The sequence below is a fragment of the Camelus bactrianus genome, chromosome 2, assembly GCF_048773025.1.
Source record: "Camelus bactrianus isolate YW-2024 breed Bactrian camel chromosome 2, ASM4877302v1, whole genome shotgun sequence".
In the NCBI taxonomy this organism is placed as follows: domain Eukaryota; kingdom Metazoa; phylum Chordata; class Mammalia; order Artiodactyla; family Camelidae; genus Camelus; species Camelus bactrianus.
In genome coordinates, this window is record NC_133540.1 from 88,945,006 (window position 1) to 88,969,030 (window position 24,025).

General features: G+C 44.2%; 2 protein-coding genes and 1 long non-coding RNA gene across 5 annotated transcripts in view; 2 read left to right on the forward strand and 1 right to left on the reverse strand.

Annotated features, from left to right (window-relative positions):
• Positions 1-15,607, forward strand: part of FRAS1 (Fraser extracellular matrix complex subunit 1) — a 409,376-nt gene extending 393,769 nt beyond the window's left edge. Inside the window, exons 70-74 of the mRNA XM_074345849.1 lie at positions 1,223-1,339; positions 6,215-6,381; positions 8,384-8,589; positions 9,736-9,882; positions 11,856-15,607. Of these exons, the coding sequence (XP_074201950.1) occupies positions 1,223-1,339; positions 6,215-6,381; positions 8,384-8,589; positions 9,736-9,882; positions 11,856-12,449 (1,231 nt within the window). The 3' untranslated portion in view covers positions 12,450-15,607. The remainder of the gene's footprint in view (positions 1-1,222; positions 1,340-6,214; positions 6,382-8,383; positions 8,590-9,735; positions 9,883-11,855) is intronic.
• A 2,859-nt stretch (positions 15,608-18,466) lies between these two features.
• On the reverse strand, positions 18,467-23,965 carry LOC141573882 (uncharacterized). Its single transcript, XR_012500273.1, has 3 exons — positions 23,396-23,965; positions 21,294-21,469; positions 18,467-19,722 (listed from the first exon to the last, which is right to left on the reverse strand). It is a non-coding gene; the product is annotated as an uncharacterized LOC141573882 (long non-coding RNA).
• Positions 22,636-24,025, forward strand: part of ANXA3 (annexin A3) — a 57,012-nt gene continuing 55,622 nt past the window's right edge. For 2 of the 3 annotated variants that reach the window (XR_012500271.1, XM_010969287.3), the window contains exon 1: positions 22,636-22,786. The gene's annotated coding sequence lies outside the window, so the exon portion shown is untranslated. The remainder of the gene's footprint in view (positions 22,787-24,025) is intronic. The other variant, XM_010969286.3, reaches the window with a different exon arrangement.

A 24,025-nucleotide genomic window follows, 5' to 3' on the forward strand; every position in this document is an offset into this window, starting at 1 on the left:
CTGCTGGTCCAAGCTCTGGAGGGAGAAGGACCATGGAGGAAAACTGAAGACATGCAGACGTGCAAACATACAAACTTTCAGGGCATGAGGGGCTTAGAAATTAAGCCTTGAAATTTGCGTGGTTTGTCTAAAATCATACAACCATGGCAGAGGCAAAGTAGGGCAGGGTTAGACTGTCTGCTGGTTCCCAGCCTGTGCCAGTCCACTAGGCTGAGCCCAGGCAGCCGTGTCCTAAAGTTCTATTATTATTTTTTAACCAAATCTTTGCTATCACTTTACTAATAAACAGACACAGATAATACAAAAGAAATGGTCAAAGCAATGAACACAGAGGGTGTGAGAACTGTTCTCAGATCACAGTAATTATGATTAAGATTCATGGCCCTTCACTCCTCATTCAATGGATGGCAGCTTCCCAAGGCTCTTGAAGAATCTTCATGAAACTTCTGGGTGTCTGGCTGCCTTCCAGGCACTCTGCCAGTGCTGGGCTGCTACTGGATGACAAGTGTGGGAAATGAAGTAGGTGAGGGCTACAGAGGCGCCACGCTGTCAGGGTCATGACCTGCAGAATCCTGTGCCCCCCTCCCCCCAGACACACAGAAATTCCCAGCAGGTCATCCCCGATGAGAGGTGACAGTGTTCTTCAGCTTCGGTAAAGAGATGAGGCTGTCGAGTTTAGGGGAGGAGCCCTGAAGCTGAATGCTAATGAATGGGGGTGGTTGGGGGGTTCTCTGGAGTGGGGTCATTTAACCCTGAGACACTTGCTGCCTCCTCAGTCAGAGCAGCAGCAGCTGGCGTGGTCACATCGCAATGAATAAAAGCTTTTGCAGTTGGGAAGGTGTAGCAGGGTGTCAGTCCATGGGAAACACTAAAAAGAAATTGCCAGGTAAGTTTCATGGAAATCTCAAGGAAGTGGCCAGTCCTGTTTTGTCTTCACCGGAGCCTTTTAGATTTTTATAAACAGTGTGCCTTTCTCAGCATTTCCCATGAAAAGCTCTTGAATAAATGAGAGTGGCTCTATTTAGCACCTCTGGAGAATACTCTGAAGGTGAGAACAATCAGTGATGAATTCCTGAAAATTGTGTTTGCAGACTCGTGAGGTTCTTAGATGCTGAGCACAAAAATCACCTGAAAACTGTGCAATGAAGTCCATGTGTTTCTGGGTAAGTAAACAATCTAGAGATAGTCCCCTGTAACCACGGTCTGCTCTGCATGTCTCCAGGAAGGACTACTCGGGGGAGTACACCATCTACCTGATCCCTTGCACCGTGCAGCCCACACAGCCCTGGGCTGACCCAGGAGAGAAGCCTTTGGCCTGCACTGCACACGCCCCAGAAAGGTAGGGAGAAACGACTGATCGTCATTCCTTGTGAACTTAGCTACTTGCTAACGTTTGTAACCCCAAAGCCAATTTTCGGGACGCTGTCTGGTCACTCGCGGACATGCAGAGTGACGAGATGTTCATCCCCGGCTCAGGTCGAGCAAGGCATGCTGCCTTCCCATACTGCAAGCAGGTGTCCTTTTCACGGTCTGTTCAGTGCCAGGTTTTTCAAAGTTTTGTGCTTTTTGTCGATTTCACTGTTTAAAATGGCTCCCAGTGGCCTAAGTACAAGAAGCCAGCGATGAGCCCGATGGAGCATTAGGTAAGCTTCCTCCCGGCTTGGATTTGAGTGCTGTTGCTGTGAGCTCCCCGTCAGTGAATCAACAGTGCATACGAAGTAAGTTGTCTTTGAACAGAAACACACATGAAACAGGATGAAAAAGGTGTGACTAGCGGCTGTAGGAACTCTACCCTGTATTTCCCCCGGGAGCAGCAGTTCAAGATTCACTGATTCAGTTTTCAGCACGACCTTGTAGAACATAATGACCCCAAACAACAAGAGCCGACTGTCCACCGGCCCACACCCACCTCTGGCCTGAGACAGTCCACACTGTGCCGATGTCCATTTGTCAGCCAGCACTTCCTCAGCTCTTGTCATGCACTTCGCTCTGCCCCTGGCACGGAGACTGTAGCAGAGGATGAAGAGTAACCTCTGCTCTCAAGCTTGTAGTCTAGTGCCACCTTTCTAGGAGCTGAGCAAAGTGAATAGAAAACATTCCTGGGAGAAGATGCTGAAGGCAGACTCCAACATTGTCATTAAGAGAGGACCATTTGGGATGTGACTTCCAAATTAAGAGTCTAAGACTTGGCCACTAGATTTGGTGACATAGAAGTCACTGGTGATCTTGACAAAGGACAGGTTCAGTAGACAGAGCCGGATAAAGCCCGATTAGAGGGGATTCAAGAGGGAGATGAAAAAAATTGGAGATAACAAGGAAAGACAGTGCTTTTGGAGCTTTGTTATAAAGGATGTCAGAAGAGAGGGGCACTAGCAGGAAACAGACGAAGGGTCAAAGGAGGTTTTATTTGTTTGTGTGTTAGGGTGCAAAATATTGTAGGATGTTTGTATGCTGGTGGGAATAACCTGTTGGTCTAGTAGGGGACATCTGACAATGCAGAAGACAGAGGGAAAATCTGCAGAGCCCAGTCCTTGAGTAGGGCGGGGCCGGCTGGGACAGGAGGGGAGGGGCCAGCCCGAGTGGGAAGCAGAGAGTTCATTCACTGAAGGCGGAAGGAGGACGCAGAGCACACATGCAGAGGAGGGGAGAATTAGGAGACTGGGAGGGTAAGGATGGCAGAGGAGACACACAACTGCGTCTGTTTCCTCCATGAAATGAGAAGCCAAGCATTAGCTGGAAGTGAGGAGCAGTGAGGTTTGAGAAGAGAGGAGGAAGGCAAGCAGAGGCATCTCGGAGAGTGGGAAGCAGGTAGGCCAGAGAGTCACAGACGAGAGACCAGGCAGCGCCCAGAGCCCAGCTGAGCTGTTTTTAAATTACTGATGATTGATGTAAGATATAGAGCACACATTTAAAGTCGATACAGTCTGATCGTTTTTTTTTTTAACATTTTGTATTGATTTATAATCATTTTACAATGTTGTGTCAAATTCCAGTGTTCAGCATGATCAGTTTTGACAGATGCATACACTTGTGTAACGTCACCACAGTTAAGACAGTGAATGTATCCATTTCCTTCAGAAGTTTCCTCACGACCCTTTGCTGTATACCTGCCTCCCACCCATCCCGACCCACGCCTTCTCCAGGGTGTCCTCTGATCTTTCTGTCACTGCAGATTAGTTAGCATTTTCTAGTAATGCATATAAGCGGCCCCCACCATACAGTATGCATTCTTTTTCATTGACTTCTTTTGCTCAACATGGTTATCTTGACTCCTTCATGTTGTGTGTTATGTGTATCCATAGTTTTTTCCTGTTATTGCTGAGTTTATCCCATGGTGGGGACATGCTACAGGTTGTTTAGCAAATTGATCAGTTGATGGACATTTGGGTTCTTTCCAGTTTGGGCTGGTAAATAAAGCTGCTATGAACATGCATAGTCAAGTCTTTATCCTGACATGTGCTTTCTGTGTTCTTGTGGAAATACCTAGGAAAGAAGTGGCTGGATCGTAGAGTAGATGTACATTTAACTTCTTAAGAAACTGCAACACTGTTTTCCAAAGTGTTTGTAAATGTGTAACTGTGTGTTTCCATTCCCACCATGAGTGTGTCCGTGTCCCAGGTTCTCTGCATCCTGGTAAACGTGGCCAGGGAGGGCCTGGTGTGGTTGAAGAATTAATGAGCGGGAGTAAAAGAAGAGGTGAACTGGAAAGGTAGGAGATGGTGCTTAGAGAGTGAAGTGTATGAAAATGAGTTTTTTTGGAGGTGGCACCTAGTCAGACAGAGAAGTGGGGGGCAGAGCACACTCTTTGGAGGTGAAGATGTCAAGGAACTGAGAGTCTGGGTTTTAGATGGTTCATCCATGCAGATGGCAGGAGCCATGCTTGAGAGCGTAGTCAGCCAAAGGTGAGAGGGACGGTGACACAGGACAGTGGTAGTTGCCTGCTAAGGAAGAACAGGAGGCAGATAGTCTGAAGAGATATTCTGGGGAATTTTATTCATGTAATAGATTTTTTAAATTATGAAATATTTTAAATATTCAGAGGACCATATATAGTGGATATAGAAAACTTCAAGAAATAGAACATTACTTAATATGAATTATAACTGCAGTGAGTTGGGCATCCCTCGGGCTGTGATCCTGGTGATAAAGTGCATCATAATAGCTACCAGTGTTACTAGTGACCGTGTGTGGGGTGCGGACTAGGTGGTGGGCTCTGTGCTAATAAGCTCCTAACATTTGATTCTCATTACAGTGATTCCCCACAAGACTGGTACTGTTGTCTCCATTTTATAACTAATGAAACTGGGGTCAAGGGGAAAAAAGAAGTAGAACATTGCCAGTATCTTTTAAATACCCTCGGTGCCCCTTTCACCGCACTCCCCCCAGCTGCCCACTAGCCTGATACTTCTTTTCATCATCCCTTGTTTTGGTTTATGGTTCAGCTCATATTTACTTCTACATGGTTTTGCATGTTTCTGAACTTTATATAAAAATTCCTCACTGCGTGAATTCTCTCTGCAGCTTTTCTTTTTCCTCAGTGAATCATTTGTTGATTCACAAGTGAAATCAACACTCCTGTTGACTCATGTGTCTGCAGGTTGTTTTTCACTGCATTAAGGGAGTCTTCACAGGAGACGTCATAGGCATAGCCCACAATGTGTCTGACCACTGTATTTAGCTTGCAATCCCAGACTCTCTCTATTACAAAGAACACTATATGTGCCGCTTAGTTACATGTGTGAGAGGAGTTCCTCCAGGGCAGATGCTGGATTTTTTTTTTTTTAAGAGGAGAGGAACAATGGTTGAAATGGCAAAAGGGAGTGAAAAAGACATTAACCCCCTCTTCAGTCCCAGTGCTGTAAGTGTGGGCGTCTGCAGGGAGGAGAGTATTGTTGAGTATCCGGAGGCCTCAGGGTTGGATGTCCTTGCCTTACATCAGGGAGGTCCTTACTGGCAGATTCCCCATTATTCCCAGGGTAACTTTCCCCCCTTGGGCCTAACTTTGCTTTTGATCATCTCCGTATGTTTTAATATGGTTCCATATGGAGGCAATAGAACTACAACACAAAAAATAATCAAAGACTGAGTCAGGAAATTCAGACTTCATTCAAAGAATTGTGTTTCCTATTATGCCTGTTTTTGTGAGGTTGGTCATACATTATAACCTTATACATCATCATCATCATCATCATCGTCATCATCTCAAATCCATTATTCATTCTCTTTAGTCAATGAGTATGTATCGAGTGTCTTATGGCCTGGCCCTCTGTGGATGCTGGTGATACCAACATCAACAGGGAAAACCTACTTCCCTGAGTCAGATACGTGAACTCTTGGTACAATCGATGGTCCTTTGGAAGCTGTTGAAGCGGGGTCAGCCCTGGTTTGTGGGCGTTTCTCCTGCACCCCAAGTTCCTCCTACACCTTAACCCTCTCAAAACCGCCCCCTTCACTTAAAAATAAGGAGTGGTCAGGTGGACTCAACAGGGAGAGTAAAGCATTGAAATGATCACTTGTGTGTTATTCTTTGCCAAATGTGTGTGCTGGGAGCTTGGCTAGCATCAAAGGCACAGTGGTGAGCAGACAGATCTAGACTGTGGCTCTGTGGAACCCATAATAGGGGAAGCAGACTCGCATCACACATTTAAATAGAATAGCAAACCACAATAAGGACTACGAAAGAAAGGTGCACAGTGTAATGAGAACAAATTATGAGGGATCTGACCCAGCCTGGAAGGGAAGAGGAAGAAGGTAAGCTTCCAGAGAAAGTGGCATTTGAGTCAAGACCTGAGAAATAGGTAAGAGTTATTACTTACTTTTCACAAAGCCAAGGATGGTGGCAGAGGAGGAGGGAGTGTTCCAGCAGAATCTCCAACAAGGTCAAAGTCAGGAAACTGTAAATTCATTACCACTAATCTCAAATGCGTCCCCAGGGCTTTTCAGAATGAAAAGGCCAGGAAAAGCAAAGAGTGTTGAAGAGCCTAAAGGTGAATTAGATTATTCTCTCTCAAAAGGGCAGATTAACCTCATAAGGACCTGAACTAAATAAAGTTTCTCCCCTGCACACATCTCTTTCATATTTTTTAGTAAATATTTAGCCCGTACAACAGAGTGCTGTTCACCATCCTGAGAAGGGTGGGAATGGGAGGGCAGCACAAATGGCAGATATGAAGCCCACCCTGCTCTCAAGGGCTTTCGTTTTTCCCACATTTAGATTCCTGATACCCATAGCATTCCAGCAGACCAACCGCCCTGTACCAGTGGTGTATTCGCTCAATACTGAATTTCAGCTCTGCAACAATGAGAAGGTGTTCCTGATGGACCCCAACACGTCGGATATGTCACTGGCAGAAATGGATTACAAAGGGGCCTTCTCAAAAGGTAAGTCATTCCTGCACCTGTGGAAGGCGACCCTGCGGGACTTGAGAAGCTTTCTGGTAGGTCCCTGGACTAGCTTTTCTGCTCACTGGCTTTCAGTCACCTCTCCAGGGCAGATTCCCTTGAGGTTGGTTCCAGGGCAGCCAAGGATGAGTCAAGGAACAGACCCATGTTCTTCCTTCCAGTTGTTTCAAAATAATATCTCGTTCGTCTGCTGCAGGCTGGGTTTATCCTACCACGGCTCAGAATTCTTTCTTGTCGATATGCCAAACCCATGGATTCTGACATTTTTTTCCTGTTTGTTTTCCTCTGCACCAGCCTCACCTGACACCATCTTGCCTCTCTGACCAGGTCTCCCTCTCCTGCCCTGGGTCTCCGTCCTCTGCCCTGTCCATGTTGTCCCTACGTTCCATGCCTGGCCCCTCCTGTTCTCACTTCAGTGCTACACTGGTCACCCCCATGGCTTGGCTCAGCCCTTTACTCTAAACTCCCTGTCTTCCTCCTACTGCAGACCCGTTCCATAAAAATTAACCTCTTCTCACCCCGGAGCTCTCCTGAGCTTCATTTCCACACTTCCACATGCGGATCTGGAACTGCCAAACCTCTCCAAGTGGATGTGTTCCGGACACCTGGAGACTTCTAGAACTGGACTTATCTCCCTACAAACATGCTCCTTTCACCTCTGCCGCCCCACTGCCTGCATCACCAAGATCCAGGGTCCCAGCCAAAGACCTCAGGGCTATCGTCTACTTCTTCGCCTACCATCGCCTACCTGTTATTAAGATGAATGGAATCCAATTCCTAGACGTGTCTTGAATTCATCCCCTTGACTCACTGCTATCATTTGGATACGTATTTCTTGAAAGAGCATTAAAATAGCTCCCTACCTGTGACTCTGGTCTTTGTCTTTACTCCATGCTTCTAAAGCCCTGGTGTGTTGATACTACGCCGGTGTTTAAAACCTTCCAGTGTTCGCTGTTATCCCCATACTCAATCCAGAATCCTCAGCACCACTGATCAGTCTTCCCAGGAGTCTCTCCTGCCAGAGCCCCAAACATCCTCTGCTCCAATCACACTGGCCTCCTCAGTGCTATAGAAAATGCTCTGAATGAGCATTTGGAGTCAGATGGATTTGTGCTCAAAGCCTCCTCCCCGTGTGTCACAGACAGGAAACTTTGGACACGTTCTTTAAAATAGGGGTAATAATTGAACCCATCTCTTGGGCTCTTGGGAGGATTAAGACACCACAGGTAAAGAACCCGATGCCCCAGCAGGCACTGAGGAGCAGCAGCTGCCCCAGGACTGGTGCCCTCCCAGCAGTCCATATTTTGTACACAGACTTGCTTTTGCCTAGCATGCTCTCCCCAGCCTCTCCCTCCCACCTCAAGGCTCTACCTGACAGATGCCTACTCATGTTTCAGGATACTGCTCAAATGTCATCTCCTCTGAACCTTTCCATACCTCTCTCCAGGCAGATCTGTGTGCTCAGCCTGATGCTTATATAATGTAATGTACCTTCCTCTGTTGTGATTCATAACAGCAGAGTGTTGTGGTGGTTAATAGTGTGGTTTTTAGAGCCAAAGTACCTTGACTTGGAGTCCCACCCTCACCACTTGCTAGCTTTGTGACCTTCAGCAAATCGCTTAACCACTCAACTTCCTCATGTCTAAAATTGTGAGCACTTGGGGAGAACTTAGCACAGCACCAAGTGATAGCATGAGTTCCACAAATGTGAGCTATTTTTAGCAATTGCTTTGCTTTTATTTCTACCCTCTCGGCTGCGTCTCACTCAGAGGACCCTAAATACTTCAGTGAATGCTTACTGATTAAAAGAAGCACTAAATCAATGAATGTATATTTTAGGGGCATGGGGACCACACAGCTCTTCATAGAAAGGTACTTTTGACTGTCAGGAAGCATGTTAAATCCTTTCTATCCTTGACACTTTTTTTTCCCCTCTTTAATCTGAAAGTCTGACCTAATTAATGCTTCGCAATCTTTTCAGGTCAAATCCTTTATGGCCGAGTACTTTGGAATCCGGAACAAAACCTTAATTCTGCCTACAAACTCCAGCTGGAGAAAGTCTACCTTTGTACCGGCAAGGATGGCTACGTGCCTTTCTTTGATCCCACGGGGACAATCTACAATGAGGGGCCACAGTACGGATGCATTCAGCCCAACAGACACCTAAAACACAGATTCCTGCTGCTGGTACGCTAACCATCAGGGCTAAAGGGCAGCCACACCAGGAGATTCCCTCCCTCAGCTCTGACTTCTGCCTCAAGCAGACAGAACTGCACTCCTGATGCTTTTCTACAGATTCTGTTGTTGTTGTTTGTATCAACTTAATGCCAGTATGTACCACCAACCGTGATGGTTATGGTGGTTGGCAAGACAAGCTGCTGTGATGTTCCAGGAAGGGGAAATTCTAAGCCAGTGTTTCTCAAAGTGTGGCCCAGAGACCCCTGAATATCCCCAGTATTCTTTCAGGGAGTCCACAGGGTTAAAACTACTTTCATAATATGACGATCTTGCCTTTTTCCTACTCATTCCCTCGTGAGTGCAGTGAGTATGAAGGTTGATTGATATGGATTCAGCCTCCATATGGTGCCTAATCTTTAAAAACTCAGTGATTTTTGATTTAGTATCAAAAAAGAATCTTCACAGTTGTCTGAAAAAGTTATTCAAACATGTCTCCCTCTTCCAGCTACACAGCTGTGTGAGGCCAGATTTTCGTCATATACTTCAGTCAAAACAGCATCTCACAACTGATTGAATGCAGAAGCAGTTATGAGAAGCTAGTTCTTTTCCCAGAGATTTGCAAAAACGTAAAACAATGCTAGCTCTCTTGGGGAGGTGGGTGTGAATATAGGCATTTTCACTAACAAATACGCTACTTATGTTAACATGTAATGAGTTTCTCACTTTTATTTTAAAATGAAGTAGTAAATACGTAACTTTTTCATTTAAAAATCGTTAACTGTACTACAATTACAGTGTTAATTTTAATACAGTAAATATTGAAAGATATAAACCACATAAAACAAAAGCTTTGTGGGTCCTTGATTTTTCTGTGTGTAAAGGGTCCTGAGACCAAATAGCCTGAGCATTTTTGGTCTGGGTTATCTTACTTGTTGTATTTTGAGATCACAGAGGCCACCAAGTGTCATCCCTTGAAGAGGGCAGTAAGTGCTCAGAGGTAGCGGTCAACTTAAGAGAGGGCTTCTGCAGCACACACTCTCCCAACCCAACCCAATAGAGGAGTGCACAGAACCTTTCTCCTCCCAGTGACCACCACCTGCCGGTTCAGTGGTTCCATCTTTCCAAATCTTGTGTTTCTTTGTTCTGAAATCCTAGGACCGCAGTCAGCCAGAGGTAACTGACAAATACTTCCATGATGTGCCCTTTGAGGCCCACTTTGCTTCTGAGTTGCCTGATTTCCACGTGGTCAGTAGCATGCCAGGTGTGGATGGATTTACTCTGAAGGTAGACGCACTCTATAAGGTGAGTGTGGCAACAAGAACAGAAGCACAGGACTAAAGTCACTTTAAAGGTTGCAAAGAGGAGGATGACATCATCTCTGCCATGTCAGTTTCTGTCTGTAGCATTCTTTCTGGCAGGTCTTTTTTATGGTTGTTAAGCTTATCATTCACCCAAAACTTTCTCCATCTGCCCCCAGGAGGCGAAAACAGTAATACAACTCTTTAATTTGGCTACAGTCACTTGCCATTGTGCACATCAGGAGGGCACGTGATGCTCTACTTTTTCCTAAGTTCTTTTGTATTGCCTGCCTTTTGGCTTCATGCAGCACCAGTTGGTTTTCACAGGCATGTGGAAACAGTTAATACAATCATAAATACAATTCAGTAATACAGAATGGCAAGAATAACTAGTATTTGATAAGCAAAAATGCTCTAAGTCCCAGTAATAACCATGAACTTCCAAGATCAAATTCCACTTTTTTCTCCAAATAGTAAGTAATCCATGGCCTTGGGTTTCAGAACTATTATTACTCTTCAGAAGTTATTTCAAAATCATAGAGGGTTTCAATAGGGGGCAGATGAGAGGGAAATAAAACACTTGATGACGTAACTGCTCAAGAGATGATCCAAGAAGTGTTCAGATTTAGCAAAATTTTCTTCAGGTACCCGTGTATTATGCACAGAGTAGGTATTTAGTGAATATTTTTTGAATGACTCTATTTTAGCTAAAGTTCATAATAAATAGTAAATTAGCATAAAAACCAGTTGAGGGTCACTGGGAATAAATGTGGTTATTAATACTATTACTCCACTGTTGTCAATAAAGACCAACAAATCATAAGCACTCACTTAGCTAAAGAACCCTGAAAGGTAAATTTTTAGTGCTATTATGTGTACAGATAGGGAAACAAAAAAATGTGAATAGCTGACCCAAGATCACCTTCATTTGGAAATAAAATAGAACCCACAATATTTGGCTCAGGTCTCTATACATAGAAACCAACCATTGCTAATGCTTTTCTTTTTTTTCCTTTTTTTTTTTTTTGTTTTAATTCATCAGAATCTTTATTCTACTACAGTTACATCAGCATATTTACTAATCCTTAAATAAACCAGGCATAGTCTTACTTCAACATTTTTTTAAAGTATGCCTGTTATGGTCTGATTTATTCCATGACTTTAAAAGCAAAGGATTCTTTAGTAGATCAATTTCCTCTCTTTTTGTTTAATTGAAATATATTTGACATACAGTAGTATGTTAGTTTCTGATGTCCTACACAGTGATTTGACTTTTGCATACGTTATAAAATGATCAACATAAGTCTAGTAACCATCTGTCCCCATACAACATTATTACAACATTATGGCCATATTTCTTTTACTGTATATTACATCCCATGGCTTATTTATTTTTCAACTAGAGGTTTGTACCTCTTAAACCCCTTTACCTATTTCACCCTCCCTCTAGCATCCACCCATTTGTTTTGTGTATCTATGAGTGTTTTCATTTTGTTTTGTTTGTTTTGTTTTTCAGATTCCACATATAAGTGAAATCATATGGTATTCGTTTTTCTCTGTTCGACTTATTTCACTTAGCATAATACCCGCCAGGTCCATCCATTTTGTCATAAATGACAAGATTCTTTTTAATGTCTGAGTAACTATATCCATTAAACTTCTGTTCTGTCTTGTAAATCCTTGTGCACTCTGACTTCCAGATTTAATTTGTTGACTTTGCATATATATATGTATATGTATATATATCACAACTTCTTTATCCATTCATCTATTGATGGACACTTGGGTTGGTTTCATATCTTGACAATTGTAAATAATGCTGCAGTCAGCATTGTTGTGGTTAATTAATGCTTTTCTTGAAATCCGTTATCTATCCCGGCTTCTGGTGGGCAGTTGCCTTTCCATCCCTCTCCTCAGCGGTGGTCTGCAGGCAGCAGTGACGTGTTCGATTTGTCTCCCTGTCTCCTCCTCCTGCAGGTGGAAGCAGGACACCAGTGGTACCTGCAGGTGATCTACGTCATCGGCCCAGACACCATCTCGGGTCCCAGGGTCCAGCGCTCTCTCACAGCCCCTCTGAGGCGCAACCGAAGGGACCTGGTGGACCCCAGTGGCTGGCTGTCCCTTGACGACTCCCTCATCTATGACAACGAAGGGGACCAAGTCAAGAATGGCACCAATATGAAGTCCCTGACCCTGGAGATGCAAGAGCCAGTTGTCGCAGCTTCTCTCTCCCAAACCGGGGCATCCATCGGCAGCGCCTTTGCCGCTGTCATGCTCCTGCTTCTGGTGTTCTTGGTGGCTTGTTTCATCACCAGGAAATGCCAGAAACAGAGGAAGACGCCACCCACAGAGGACATTCTGGAGGAATACCCTCTGAATACCAAGGTGGATGTGCCCAAGAGGGGCCTGGACAGGGTGGAAAAGAACGTGAACAGGCAGTACTGCACTGTGCGGGACGTCAACATCCTGAGTGAAACCCAGGCAGCATACGCGTTCAAAGGTGCTAAAGTCAAAAAATTGAATCTGGAAGTCAGAGTGCACAACAATTTACAAGACGGAACAGAAGTTTAATGGAGGAGACCCACGTGTATTTTTTTTCCTAAAATCATTTTTATACAACAGGGGAAAATACTGGTATTTTTCTAATCTTGCAGAGTCAAAAGGGAAAATTATAGCTTTGAGTGGCGGAAGGCACACATCCCACCCATCAACTCACAACTGAGCTACCTCACGAAACAAAGAACCACTGAGACCCCAGAGCATAGAAGCGGCCCTTTCTGGGGATCCCGTTAAATGTCTCAACAGCGACAGATTGTTCCCACCAGAAGGCCGATCTTAGAAAGCCAGAGTTCTGTAAGAGGACAGGAGTTAGACAGGTCAACCAGTGGTGCTCAGAGGACTGGGGGATGGACTGTGCAGTCCCAGAAAGGGAGAGCGGGGTGCAGGGCCTTTGGTTTCTTCTCCCACCTCCAGCTCCCCTCTGCTCGGACTTTTCCTGGGCCTCTGGACAGCAGCGTTGTGGTTGCTGACACCCAGATTCCACTCAGAACTCTGCTAATCAGCATATTTTGCTGTGCTATTTGCTCATTGTGTCCACTTGACAACCTGCACTCCACGGCCTCTAACTGCACTTTGCCTCACCAGCCCTTTCCCACCTGGGGTTTCAAAGTGCCCTAGATGAGAGCATTTCTCTGCAACTCATGGGAGAAACCCCAGCCTCTCCCATCAGAGATCAGGCACAGAGGAACCGCCTTTACAGACCGGGCACTGAAAGCAGGGGAACGGAGGGGCCTGGTGGGCAGCTCCAAGCACATCAGTGAAGCACCACACCCTAGGTCTGGGGGGATGTCCTTGTGCCTCGCTGGTTTCCACAGCACCGAGGACCCATTCAGGCATCCTCCCTGATGAAGGATGCTGTGAAGCAAGATCACTGCACCATGGCCTTTTCATTCAGCATAGCCGTGGGTGCTTAAAATACCCACCACAGTTCATACTACCCCAGGCTTTGCCCAGTCCAATAATAGACAAGCCATGTGCTTTTTGCTAGCTGTGGGGTTTTTATTTTGTTTGGGTTTCAGAAAAGTCAGTGATTCATTTGAATAAAGCAAATTAGGAGAAAGCTCAGAGCAGAGAGAAATCAGAATTAATAGATGCCAACTAGTACTCACAGTGGATAAATTACTAGTACTCACAGCAGATAAAGGCACCGTTCCTGGTACAGGATTTCTTGGATTTCTCTTTTGGGGGGTTCTTTTTTGGTAGCTCAGGCACTTATTTTACCATATCAGCACATGACAAGGCCATGGACACATGGCCTTAAAATGATTTAGTGTTTAAATAGCAGCTTAATGATGTACGTAGTGTGCACACTGCTTGCTTTTGTGTTCCGTTTTGGTTTCTGCAGTACTGGCAAAAACATCAGCATGTCTTTCGTGCTGTTTTGAACTAGAGGCACAGTTCCCTTGTACAGGAGTGAAAGACATGTCCTCCTCCTGATGCACGGCCACCGCCATCCCTGAGCACATCACAGAGCATTCACACTGTAATATTTGGGTTAGAAGGACCCAAGCTCTTTGTGAACATTCCACCCTGGAAACACTTTGGTACTAAAAGTTAGAGAGAGTGAACAGTGAGAGGCTTTAGGCAACTCTGCCAGACTCCAGGCTGCTTGAGAGAAGGACAGGTATGAGCCGTGCCTTCGGTTCCTCAGCAGTGCCTTGCCCGTAACAAGTAAAGCAGACGAATGAGTGGTGTCATGGGTGAATGCTAGGGGAATGCACTTAGGGAGGGGAGGGGAGAGAGGCCGGTGGCAACATCACAAGGTCAAGTAGAGGGAATAAAATCCCAAAGTGTCTCTTCTACTTGGATTGTAAAATAATCTTCTCATTGGAACAAAGAAACACCACTTGACATGGGCCTGAACCTGGCTGTGGACTTGGGAGAACAGGTCAGAAAAGCTCTAATAATGTATTAGCAGGAGGTGACACCACGAGTCCATCTCCAGAGCAGGACATTTAGAAGAAAGTCTGACTTTGCATTCCGAGATGAGCATAAAGTTTTCAGGAGAGGATGAGTTGGGGTGAGTGGGCCCAGAACCCGATTCTCCTAACTGGTCAGGTGCTACTTGAGACCAACTTGGCACTGGGGACCCAGACTTCTGTATGGGCCTCATGAACCTCCAGAATTGGTGTCTCATGACTGGAGAGCCCATCAGCCGTGCAGGGGACCTTCTCCAGCATGACCTAGAAGGTGAACGTGAAGTCTGCAATGACGGGAAGCCAAACACTAATGACGAAGCGTTTGATTTGGCCCGTTACGTACACCTGCTCCTGGGGGCCGGGATACTTGCACGTTACGGCAGCAGCTTTCCGCTTGCTCAGCCTCTCTGCCCAGCCCTTCCATGACTGCCGAACAGACGGGCGCAGACAAGTGGCAGGCAGAACGGAGCCAGCGCGCTCCCGGTACCCTCCGTGGGATGCTCTGGAACAAGGGCAGCGTCTGTGGGGCCTGGAGCTAGTGAGTTACATGTGTGGAAGGGAAGCCCTTGGACTGTTCCCGCCTCCCCCCCCCCTCCGCCCCCACAACACACACTTCATCCGATGCTGATATTTGTCTAGTGAACGCACACTCGTATCACAGAAAGTGTCCGGAGATGGAAAGCTGGGATTGGCTCCTTCGATACGGACTTTTTCATTTCGTTTCTGTTTTATACTTCATATGAGGAACCAGATAATTTGGTGACTGATGTGGGATTATATTTCAGTCCAACCTTTCCTTTCAGTGTCTCTAACTCGCTCACTAATGCCTTGTGTGTGTTTTGCTAACCTTTTAGACCATGCCTTTAGGTGAGAAGGAACAGAAAACCCTCGGGGGTTGCTATTTGCTCTCACACGCTGGCTGTGAAGATTAAAAGAAAGAAGAGTCTGCACCTTTGCCCTTTTACCGTACCCCAGGCGTCCTGGGGGACTCGCGCGGATTCTTACTGGTAGACGCAGAAAGAGCACCGGCTCGTGTTTGCACAGTCTTACGATATTCAGTCTCAGTGTCCTACAGGTATTCATTGTTCCTGGATGCTACACCACTGCTCAGACTGAGTAAAACATCCGTGGTGCTGTCAACCTGATTTCTTGACTCTCACATGATTTTTGTATTTCCAATGCCAATTTGTGTGTTATGAATTTCTGATTTCTCCAATAGCACATGTCACTATATAAATTTGTATTAATTAATGACAGTCTGGTTGTGTTTTTTGGCTATGTCCATCTCATTAGATTCTTTTTCTCATTAACATGAGACAGTACCATGGAGATGGCAAAATCCTTCCAAAATTTGAGACAGTTTTTTTTGGAGAAAACCTCTTTGAAGGGGTTAATCTGAGACACTCACTAACTGTGCTAAGATCAAGATGAAGAATAAATTACCTATGCCCAAATTATCATAGTTCTTCTTTTGCAGTCCATTGAAACCCTAGGACAAAGAGGAATAATTAAAATCTCTGTGTGTAATACAGTAAGATGATTATTTTCACTATATTGATTATCACACCTTCTCAGGACACTTGATACAGTGTGAACATGGCTGCATCCTTTTATGCAGATGCAAGGATTTCTTAAGTGTCCATAACTCACCCTGGAGATAACCAAAGCTCCAAATAAGAATTTATTGGCTTGTGAAGGAAAAATGGCAGAGTCGGAATGAAACTGAGCCCAGACATTCTGCAAGCCTGGGCATTTGTATGCCTGTCCCCTCTGGGAAACAAGTGACGGTGACCAGTGGGGCTCTTTTGGCACCTTTTGATGGCACATTTGCAAACTCAGCAAGACATGGGAAAGTCTGTTTTCATGAATCCAGGGAAAAGATGCCACAACCAAGTCTGGAATTTCCTTACATGCTTTCATAGGCTTCCTGTAAATGTTACATCCTCATAATTTCCTATGATTGTCCTTTGCCTAACAGCCGGCTCTAAGCCCTGGAGAGCGTTTCTCTTGGGCCCATGGAGAAGCTGTATCAGGAACCAATCTATGAATTGAACTGGCTATAAAAATGTTTCTGAGACCTGAAATTTCATGGCCATAAAATTTAGGAAACCTGAGGGTAAGTGGCAGAAAATGAGTTCTCATGTAGATTTTGCAATGTCTGACAGACTAGGGTTTTGAGGAAACAGAATGAGAGTAGGTTGGGGAGACGGTTGAGAATATCTTACTAGATTCAACCCCCTGAAATTGCTAATTTTGTAAGTTAAAAGTAGTCCAATATCATTAGTTTACACCTCTCAACCTAATACTAAGATGCCATGTGTGGTAAAGGTTCTGTCTCCAGCCTGAGAGAACTCCAGCCAGGCACCCTTTCAAGGGCGTACTGAGAGTAGCTAGTGGCCCAGGTAACATTCTAGGAACAATATCAGTACCATGTTGGGCACATCTGCCAACTCAGAGCAATGACTCCTTCACCTTCTCTGCCTCTTTCAGTCCTGGTAACAACCCCATGAAATAGTCATCAGTCACTGTCCTGGATAATTTTCATTGAAAATTCCATATGAATTTCTTTTAAAGCTCCATATGAATCCCAGAATTTTAAGTCTTTGCACAAATTGGTGTTGCTTAAAAATGGTCCAAAGTTCCTATAACTCAGATCTAATGTTTGTCACGAAACATTCAGTCACTGGCTTGATAAAACCAAATAGACCCAAGCTGCAACTCTCTCTCAAAAAACTAGCAGTATTTTATCCCCACGCTCATTTTGGTTTAAGGCTACCAAGCTCCAAGACCAGTAAGTTATAAAAAGTTATTAAAATCCCAGACTTTGGGAGAGTTTTATAAGTTTAAAAAAAAAAAAAAGTTTCACAATCTCTGCCTTCAACATTCCCACTAAAGGCCTATTTCCGAAATAAATCAATGCTCCACACTAGTAACTCACAAAAGCCCCTGTGCTGTTTGTCTCCACACCAAGTCTCTGCTCCAGGAAACGGCCTCTCCAAGGCTGCCTTGCCCCTTGGCTTCTGGCTGAGATTGGCAGGATCCCAAGACACTGAGGGGAGAGAAGCTGAGGTGTGTCTCTGCCTCCCCACTGCCTTGCTGTGGTTCTGGTGCTGCCTGCATCCCTCCCGGGCCACAGGTCCTGTCTTTGAAGGCTCTGGTCACACGGTCCCTCCTTCGCCCATGCAGACCTAGAGGTCACAATGCTTTCATCCTGTCCCTAGTCCTCAGGGCTTCATCCCACTTGTGGATTCCTTTAACTTAATCCTGCCCACACTTCCGTGAACTGTCCCTTTTTTAAGCCCTTTATCAAACCTTTTAAATACACTGTTTCTCTTCTGCCAGAACCCTTACGCAGTCCTTAAATTCATTGCCTTCAGTTACAGTTTCCTAATAAAAGCCACAAGTAGTTAATCACTTGAACTCAATCATGTCTTAATTTTAAATTTGCCCATTATTATAATCAGTGACATGCTGATAAATGTTTCACAACCAGCTTTTGGAGTCCAGGAAGGCCTGATTCGAAGCATTTGCTGGCTTTTATGTTGAATGTACCCTACCATAGCTGAATTTAACCTACCAACATAATTTCACTGAACGTGAAGATAGGAAGAGATACACAGGAATGGAAGTTCATATAGCATTTCTTCCACACAGATAAAATAGACGTAAATAAACTCAAGAGCATCAATAATAGTAAAAGGTAGTAAATAAATTAGAAAGCTTGAATACCTTTGTTTTTAACATATTCAGTTGTGTTTATTTAATATAATTTTTAATAATGGCTGTGTTTGCTTGCAAAACTCCTAAAAATTTAGCAATTGGCTCTCTCATGCCAGCCCGGCTGAGCACACCACCGTAAGAGCAAACATACTCCACAACCACTTGGTCAACTGAATCTGCATTTTTTAGTTTTGCCCTCACATTTTACCATATTTTTAAAACATACTATGGTGGTGGATATAGCTCAGTGGTAGAGTGCGTGCTTAGCATGCACCAGGTCCTAGGTTCAATCCCCAGTACCTCCATAAAAAAAAAAATATATATATATATATATATATATATATATATATATATATATATATATATATATATATATAAAAACACACACATATATATAAACAACTTCTAAAGGGAGTTAAGCATATTTTCACTTTGCTGTACATCAGAACTTAACACAACATTGTAAATCAACTATACCTCAACTTTAAAAATTTTTTTAAATTAAAATATATCTCAATAATTTCTCTCTAAAATCTTATATTTGGCTCTCAGATTCTTCTGTTTAGCAGAGAAAAAAGGTGATACAGGAAAATTAGCTTCTTATAAAACTAAAGTAGTTCTGTGTATTCAGAATGGTGAAAGTTTCATCAAGTAATCTTTTCTGGATTTTTTTTTCTGGATTACTATAAACCTGGTTTCTGGGATCCTAACATTTATCATTATCATAATTTTATCATCTAACATTTACTTCTGAGATTTATCCTTTGAGGGAAAATATTAATTTTATAATTATGCTATAGCGTGATTTTAGCCTAAAAGGTGGTAACTGGGCAGTTGTTACAACTAGAAAAACTCAAAAAAAAAAAAAAAAAAAGGTTAGAGAGCGTTTTATTTTAGAGTTGCCATCCTGAAACCAAGGAGATTCAACCCTGAACCTGGAACAATTGATATAAATCTTACACGTAAACACCACCTGTTACTCACTTCCTTCTGGCTATAAATTCAGCTCTGTCTCTTCCTGGTTGTGTGGGACACAACTTGTGGACGTTGCTGAATCCCTCTGAGCCTGTCCTGGTATTTGAAAAAGAGAAGTGATCACGCCTAATTTAAGCTGGTCTGTAAATGTGAAGTAAGACCATGCATGCCGAGTGCATTACTCAGAGTCTCGCATAAATAATAGGTTCTTAATACATACCCAGTTGCCCCCATGCTAATCCCAGAACTTTCCAGAATGAGATGGGACTTCATAGTTTATCGTGATGGTCTCTGAATGGGAGTCAGGAATTATAGTACAGAACACCCTATCTTCTGTCTTGGCAGAAAGCTCATCACTTTAGATTTTGAAATCTGGTGAGCTCCCGGTACACTGGCTTTACAAGCAAGCCCGCCTCTCTCCTTCCTCCATTGTAGCTTTTCTTCTATTTAAGGAAGAATGTCCTTTGAAACCAGTGGTTCTCATACTTTAGGGTGCATCAGAATTACCCAGACAGCTTATTAAACAGGAGGTCTACAGTAGGATCTGAGAGAATTTGCATTTCCAGTAGGTTCCCAGGTTCTGGGACCCAGCTTTGAGGACTATGCTCTTGCCTCTTGGGCTTGTAAACAGCAGTCCACTTTGGTGACTTTCCTCTGAGTCAAAACAGCACCTGGATTGGTTACAAAGACATCATGGATTATCCTGCTGAAAGACTAGGGGAAAAAATGCATTCTGACAGTTAAGTTACTGAAAGTAGATGAACCAAATCAAAATTTACAAACCTCTAAACGACGATTCATGAGTCCTAATCTTTTTCTTCCAGTTAATATTTTCACAAAAGCTTTTCTCAGGATATCAGCAGTGGAAGTAGCACAACTTTACGCCATCATTGAGAAATAGGGGGGCTCACTAATTTAAAAATTTTTAAACAAGTGATGATTCATTCAAGTGATAATGTTCAAAGCCTTCAAACTGCATTGCCTCCTTCTTTGACTGTCCCAGTCTCCTTGGTGTGACTTTTCTCCTAAAGCTGCAATGTTTCAAGTCATTTTCCCAGAATCTAACATTACACACAAAAACTACAAAGCATCACAGATTACTGACTTCAGTTTTGCATGAGTTTGTCTTAACTCCATTTAGATTTTAAACTCATTGATATCCAAACTGTCTTCTTATTTCTGTTTAATGTTCCATAACACTTAACACAGTACCCTACAGCTAGTGTGCAGTCCATAAATATTTACTGATACATTTTGATTGAAGTAAATCCACACCTCTGCTTTGATCAAAAAGCAATCAAGTAATTGAGAAGAGGGAAAAACAAAATACAGAACTGTAAATAGTACGCTGCATTTTGTGCATGTGAACCAGCAGACTGTCTCTTCTGTTCAAAGATTTACTTTCAGAAATAGAAGGGACCCACTCGACACGTGCACCCATTTAGTCTATATGTCTTCCCTGTCTACTGAGCTGACGGGGGCCATGAATAATGTCAGTTTCAACTGGTAGAAAATACATATATAACTATAGAGCTTTTGAACTTAAAAGAAGAATGGTTTCACCTAGATTGCTGGCCAGTTCTTTCTCTCCCCACCCCCTCCTCATTCCTCAGGGGCCCCTTGGGTCAATCTTTTGGCATTATATGTAGATTTATAAGCAGTACATTGTAGCCATGTGTTTTGGAGCCAAGTTGCCTGGTTTGAATCTCAACTACATGATTTACTGGCTGTGTGAACTTGAGCCAGGGTCTCACTCAGGCTGTCCAATTTATGCAACTCTTAAAAATAATACAAAATAGGACTTACCTCATCTGGTTGGGGTGAAAACTAAATAAGAGGATGTGTGCAAACTATTAAGAATAGTAGGTGCTTAAAAAATGATAGTTAAATTATTGATGATTCTGTAGTTCCAAGCACCAAAATAATATTTTGGTTTATTGGTTGAGTTTTTTTCTTCCCAAGGAAATTCTTATGTCCAGTCTAAATCTCTCCTGGGATCTTGAGACCTTCAACATTTCTGCCTGTCCTCAGGCCTGAATATTGGATGTGGGGGCTTCTCTAGTTGCCCCTGTTCCATTTGACAGAGCTTGGCCATGTTGTGAGCTCCCAACCCCTCCCCAACACCTCTCCGTTGGCTGCTAAAATAGGTAAGTTTATTGCTCAGAACTATCCCTTCCCTGCCTCATCCACCACGGACAGAGTACACTTTCCTCTCCTTTGCCTCTGGGCTCAGTCTTGTTACCTGCTTTGGCCAATAGGATGCTGGCAGCCATGATGCAAGCAAAGGCTTGAGAGGTGCTTGTGTAGTTGGCTGTACTTGTACGCTGACATTGCCAGGAGAAGAGCTTCCTCCAGGTGGTCATTGCCCCTTCAGATTGGACCAGAATGGACATGTGAAACAGAGCCACCTCAGCCAAGCTGGAAGAATAAATGATTCGTTTTAAGCCCCTGTGTTTGAGGGTAGTTTGTTATACAGCATTATGGTGGCAGTAGCTAACCCATACTTTTGTCCAACCTTCTGAAAATTTTCAGCGTATAGCCCCATTTAAAAACTAATCATTGAAGTAACCTAATCTGCATGATTATTCACATCTTCTCCTAGTAACCAATCACTCCCTAAGCCACTCATTCAAATGTTTTCCCTCTTCTTTGCCTTATTTTATTTTCAGATTGTAATGTCACTGACACACACCTGTGAACAAGAAGTTATATATAATAATGTTCACCACAACATTATTCAAAGTAGCAAATATTGAAATGATGTAATACCCATCAGCAGGAGTAAACCATGATAGAACCATAAATGGAATACTCTACAGCAGTTAAAAGGAATGAACAATGGTAGCTATCAGAGCAGCTAGCATTGACCACGAAGAGCCAGTGGCAGAACATGCACCATGATACCATTTATTTAAAGTTTAAAAATCTGCTAAACAGAATCATATAATTTGATGGCTATATCAATATTTTTGAAACAAGTAAAAACAACATACATGAGAATAATAATACCATATCAACTTTGGAGAAAGAGTGAGGGAAGTGGATCAGAAAGGGCACAAAAGGAACATCAGCTGTACCAATATAATTTTTTAAATGTCTTGAAAACATTCTGAAAGAATATAGTCTAATGTTTAAGATATGATAATGCTGGGTGGTAAATACATAGGTATAAATATTATAACATAATCATTTATTCTAGGTATCTTTAAAATACTTTACAATTAAAATTTTTAATAGCAAAGTTTTTAAGGAGAGACTGTGGGAGTTATTATAACTTGGTTGCTATGATCTGAATGTTTGTGTGCCCCCAGAATTAATCCGTTGAAATCCTAATCCCTAGAGCAATAGTACTTGGAGGGAGGTCTTCGGGAGGTGATTAGGCTGCAGTAAGTTTGAAGAAAAACTTCATATGTGAAGGAGAAGTGAAAATCGAGGAAATGGGATGAGGACGATGGGAGACGAGGCGGGAAAGTTCAGACCCCAGAGTCCGCAGAGGCGAAGGGCTGAGGGCGCGCGTGTGCAGGACTGGATTCCCAGCGGCCGCAGGGCGCGGCTTCCCCTTTCTGGTCCTCCCCGGGGGCGATCAGGTGGAGCCGGGAGGCCGGAGGAGGGGCGGGAGGAAGGGGTGCGGTCCGGGTCAAGGGCGGGCGGGAGCGAGCGCGGAGCAGCAGCGGCCGGACCGCACACTCTCGCTGGCCGCTCTTCCGCCCGCGGGTTCCCGAGGCCTCGCTCCAGGTAAGTTCAGCCTCCCCTCGCGTCGCCCCGAGCCTCGCCGGCCGCGCCTGCTGCCCCGCCGCTTGGAGCTATCGGCGCGCTTCGGCTGGTTCCCCCACAAGCGCAGCGGAGCCCTGGGCCAGCAGCGGGCTGGTTTCCACCTCGCACACCCACCCGCCTGGGGCTTGGAGTCCACGACCCGCTTTTCAGAATCCAGGAAGCTGAGGCCCAGGGGAGCAGAAGTGCCTGCCCTGGAGGGGTCACCCAGTTCTGGTCAGGGAGGGGCGCAAGCTGACAGCCAGCTGTTCCCGGCGCCCTAGACCCCTGGCTTTTCCTCACAGCTAGCCGCGCAGGGGTCCAGTTGGCTATCTTTGCCTCCCCAACCCTCAGGGTCTTGGGAACATAGAAAGAGAGGGGAGTCGGGATGGTCTTCCGTCCCCAGAGCCTTAGGAGGGGCTGGCTCCAAGCACCATTCTGAGCACTTGGAACCCCACCCATCCTTGTGAGCACGTCCTCTTCTTCGCGGAGGCCGTTTATTTTTATTTCGTCTAATTCTTTTAGGAGGTAGAAGAAAGGTGTATTTAGATACTGGGCATTGGGAGAAGTCGGCGTTTCCTTGAAAGGACTCACCTTTTTCTTTGATTGCAAGAGTCTGATTCACTGGGCATGAATCATTCCCCTCGCATTTGAGTCAGCAGATAGTTGATCTGAGTACATGATAGCAAGTGACCACATATAGGAAACTGGTTTTCACAGGATCTAGAAGGTTCTGGGTCGCAGTAGGCCCCTCTGGCTGCTGATAAGAAGGTACGCCGCCCGGGCTAAGTCTTTTTCCAAGGATTTGTGTTCTGCGCAGATAGCTAGACTCTGCCCTCTGGGCGGAGACTTATTAAAAATCAACATCATGAAGATTGTAACTCATAAAAGCATTATTCTGTGAAGATACTGCCATTGGCTTTCATGAAGGCAGAAAACTTAAGACTGACGAAAAAGGGAACTCAAAGATGTAAAGAAAACCAGAACTTTGTTCTCAGAACCGTATGGTTGTGTAGAGACACCTGCTGAAATAATGGGAACAAGGAGGAAGTAAAGGAAATGATGCAAGCACTCTATAATCTCTTTACAAACAGGATGTTTAAAGTTCTGTTGTTAGGCCATTTGGCCTCCACTTGAGAGTAATTCTTCTCTTCTTAAAACTTAAATCAGTAATAAATACTCGTAATTTACAAATTATACTGGATCCATACGTAGCATCAGCTT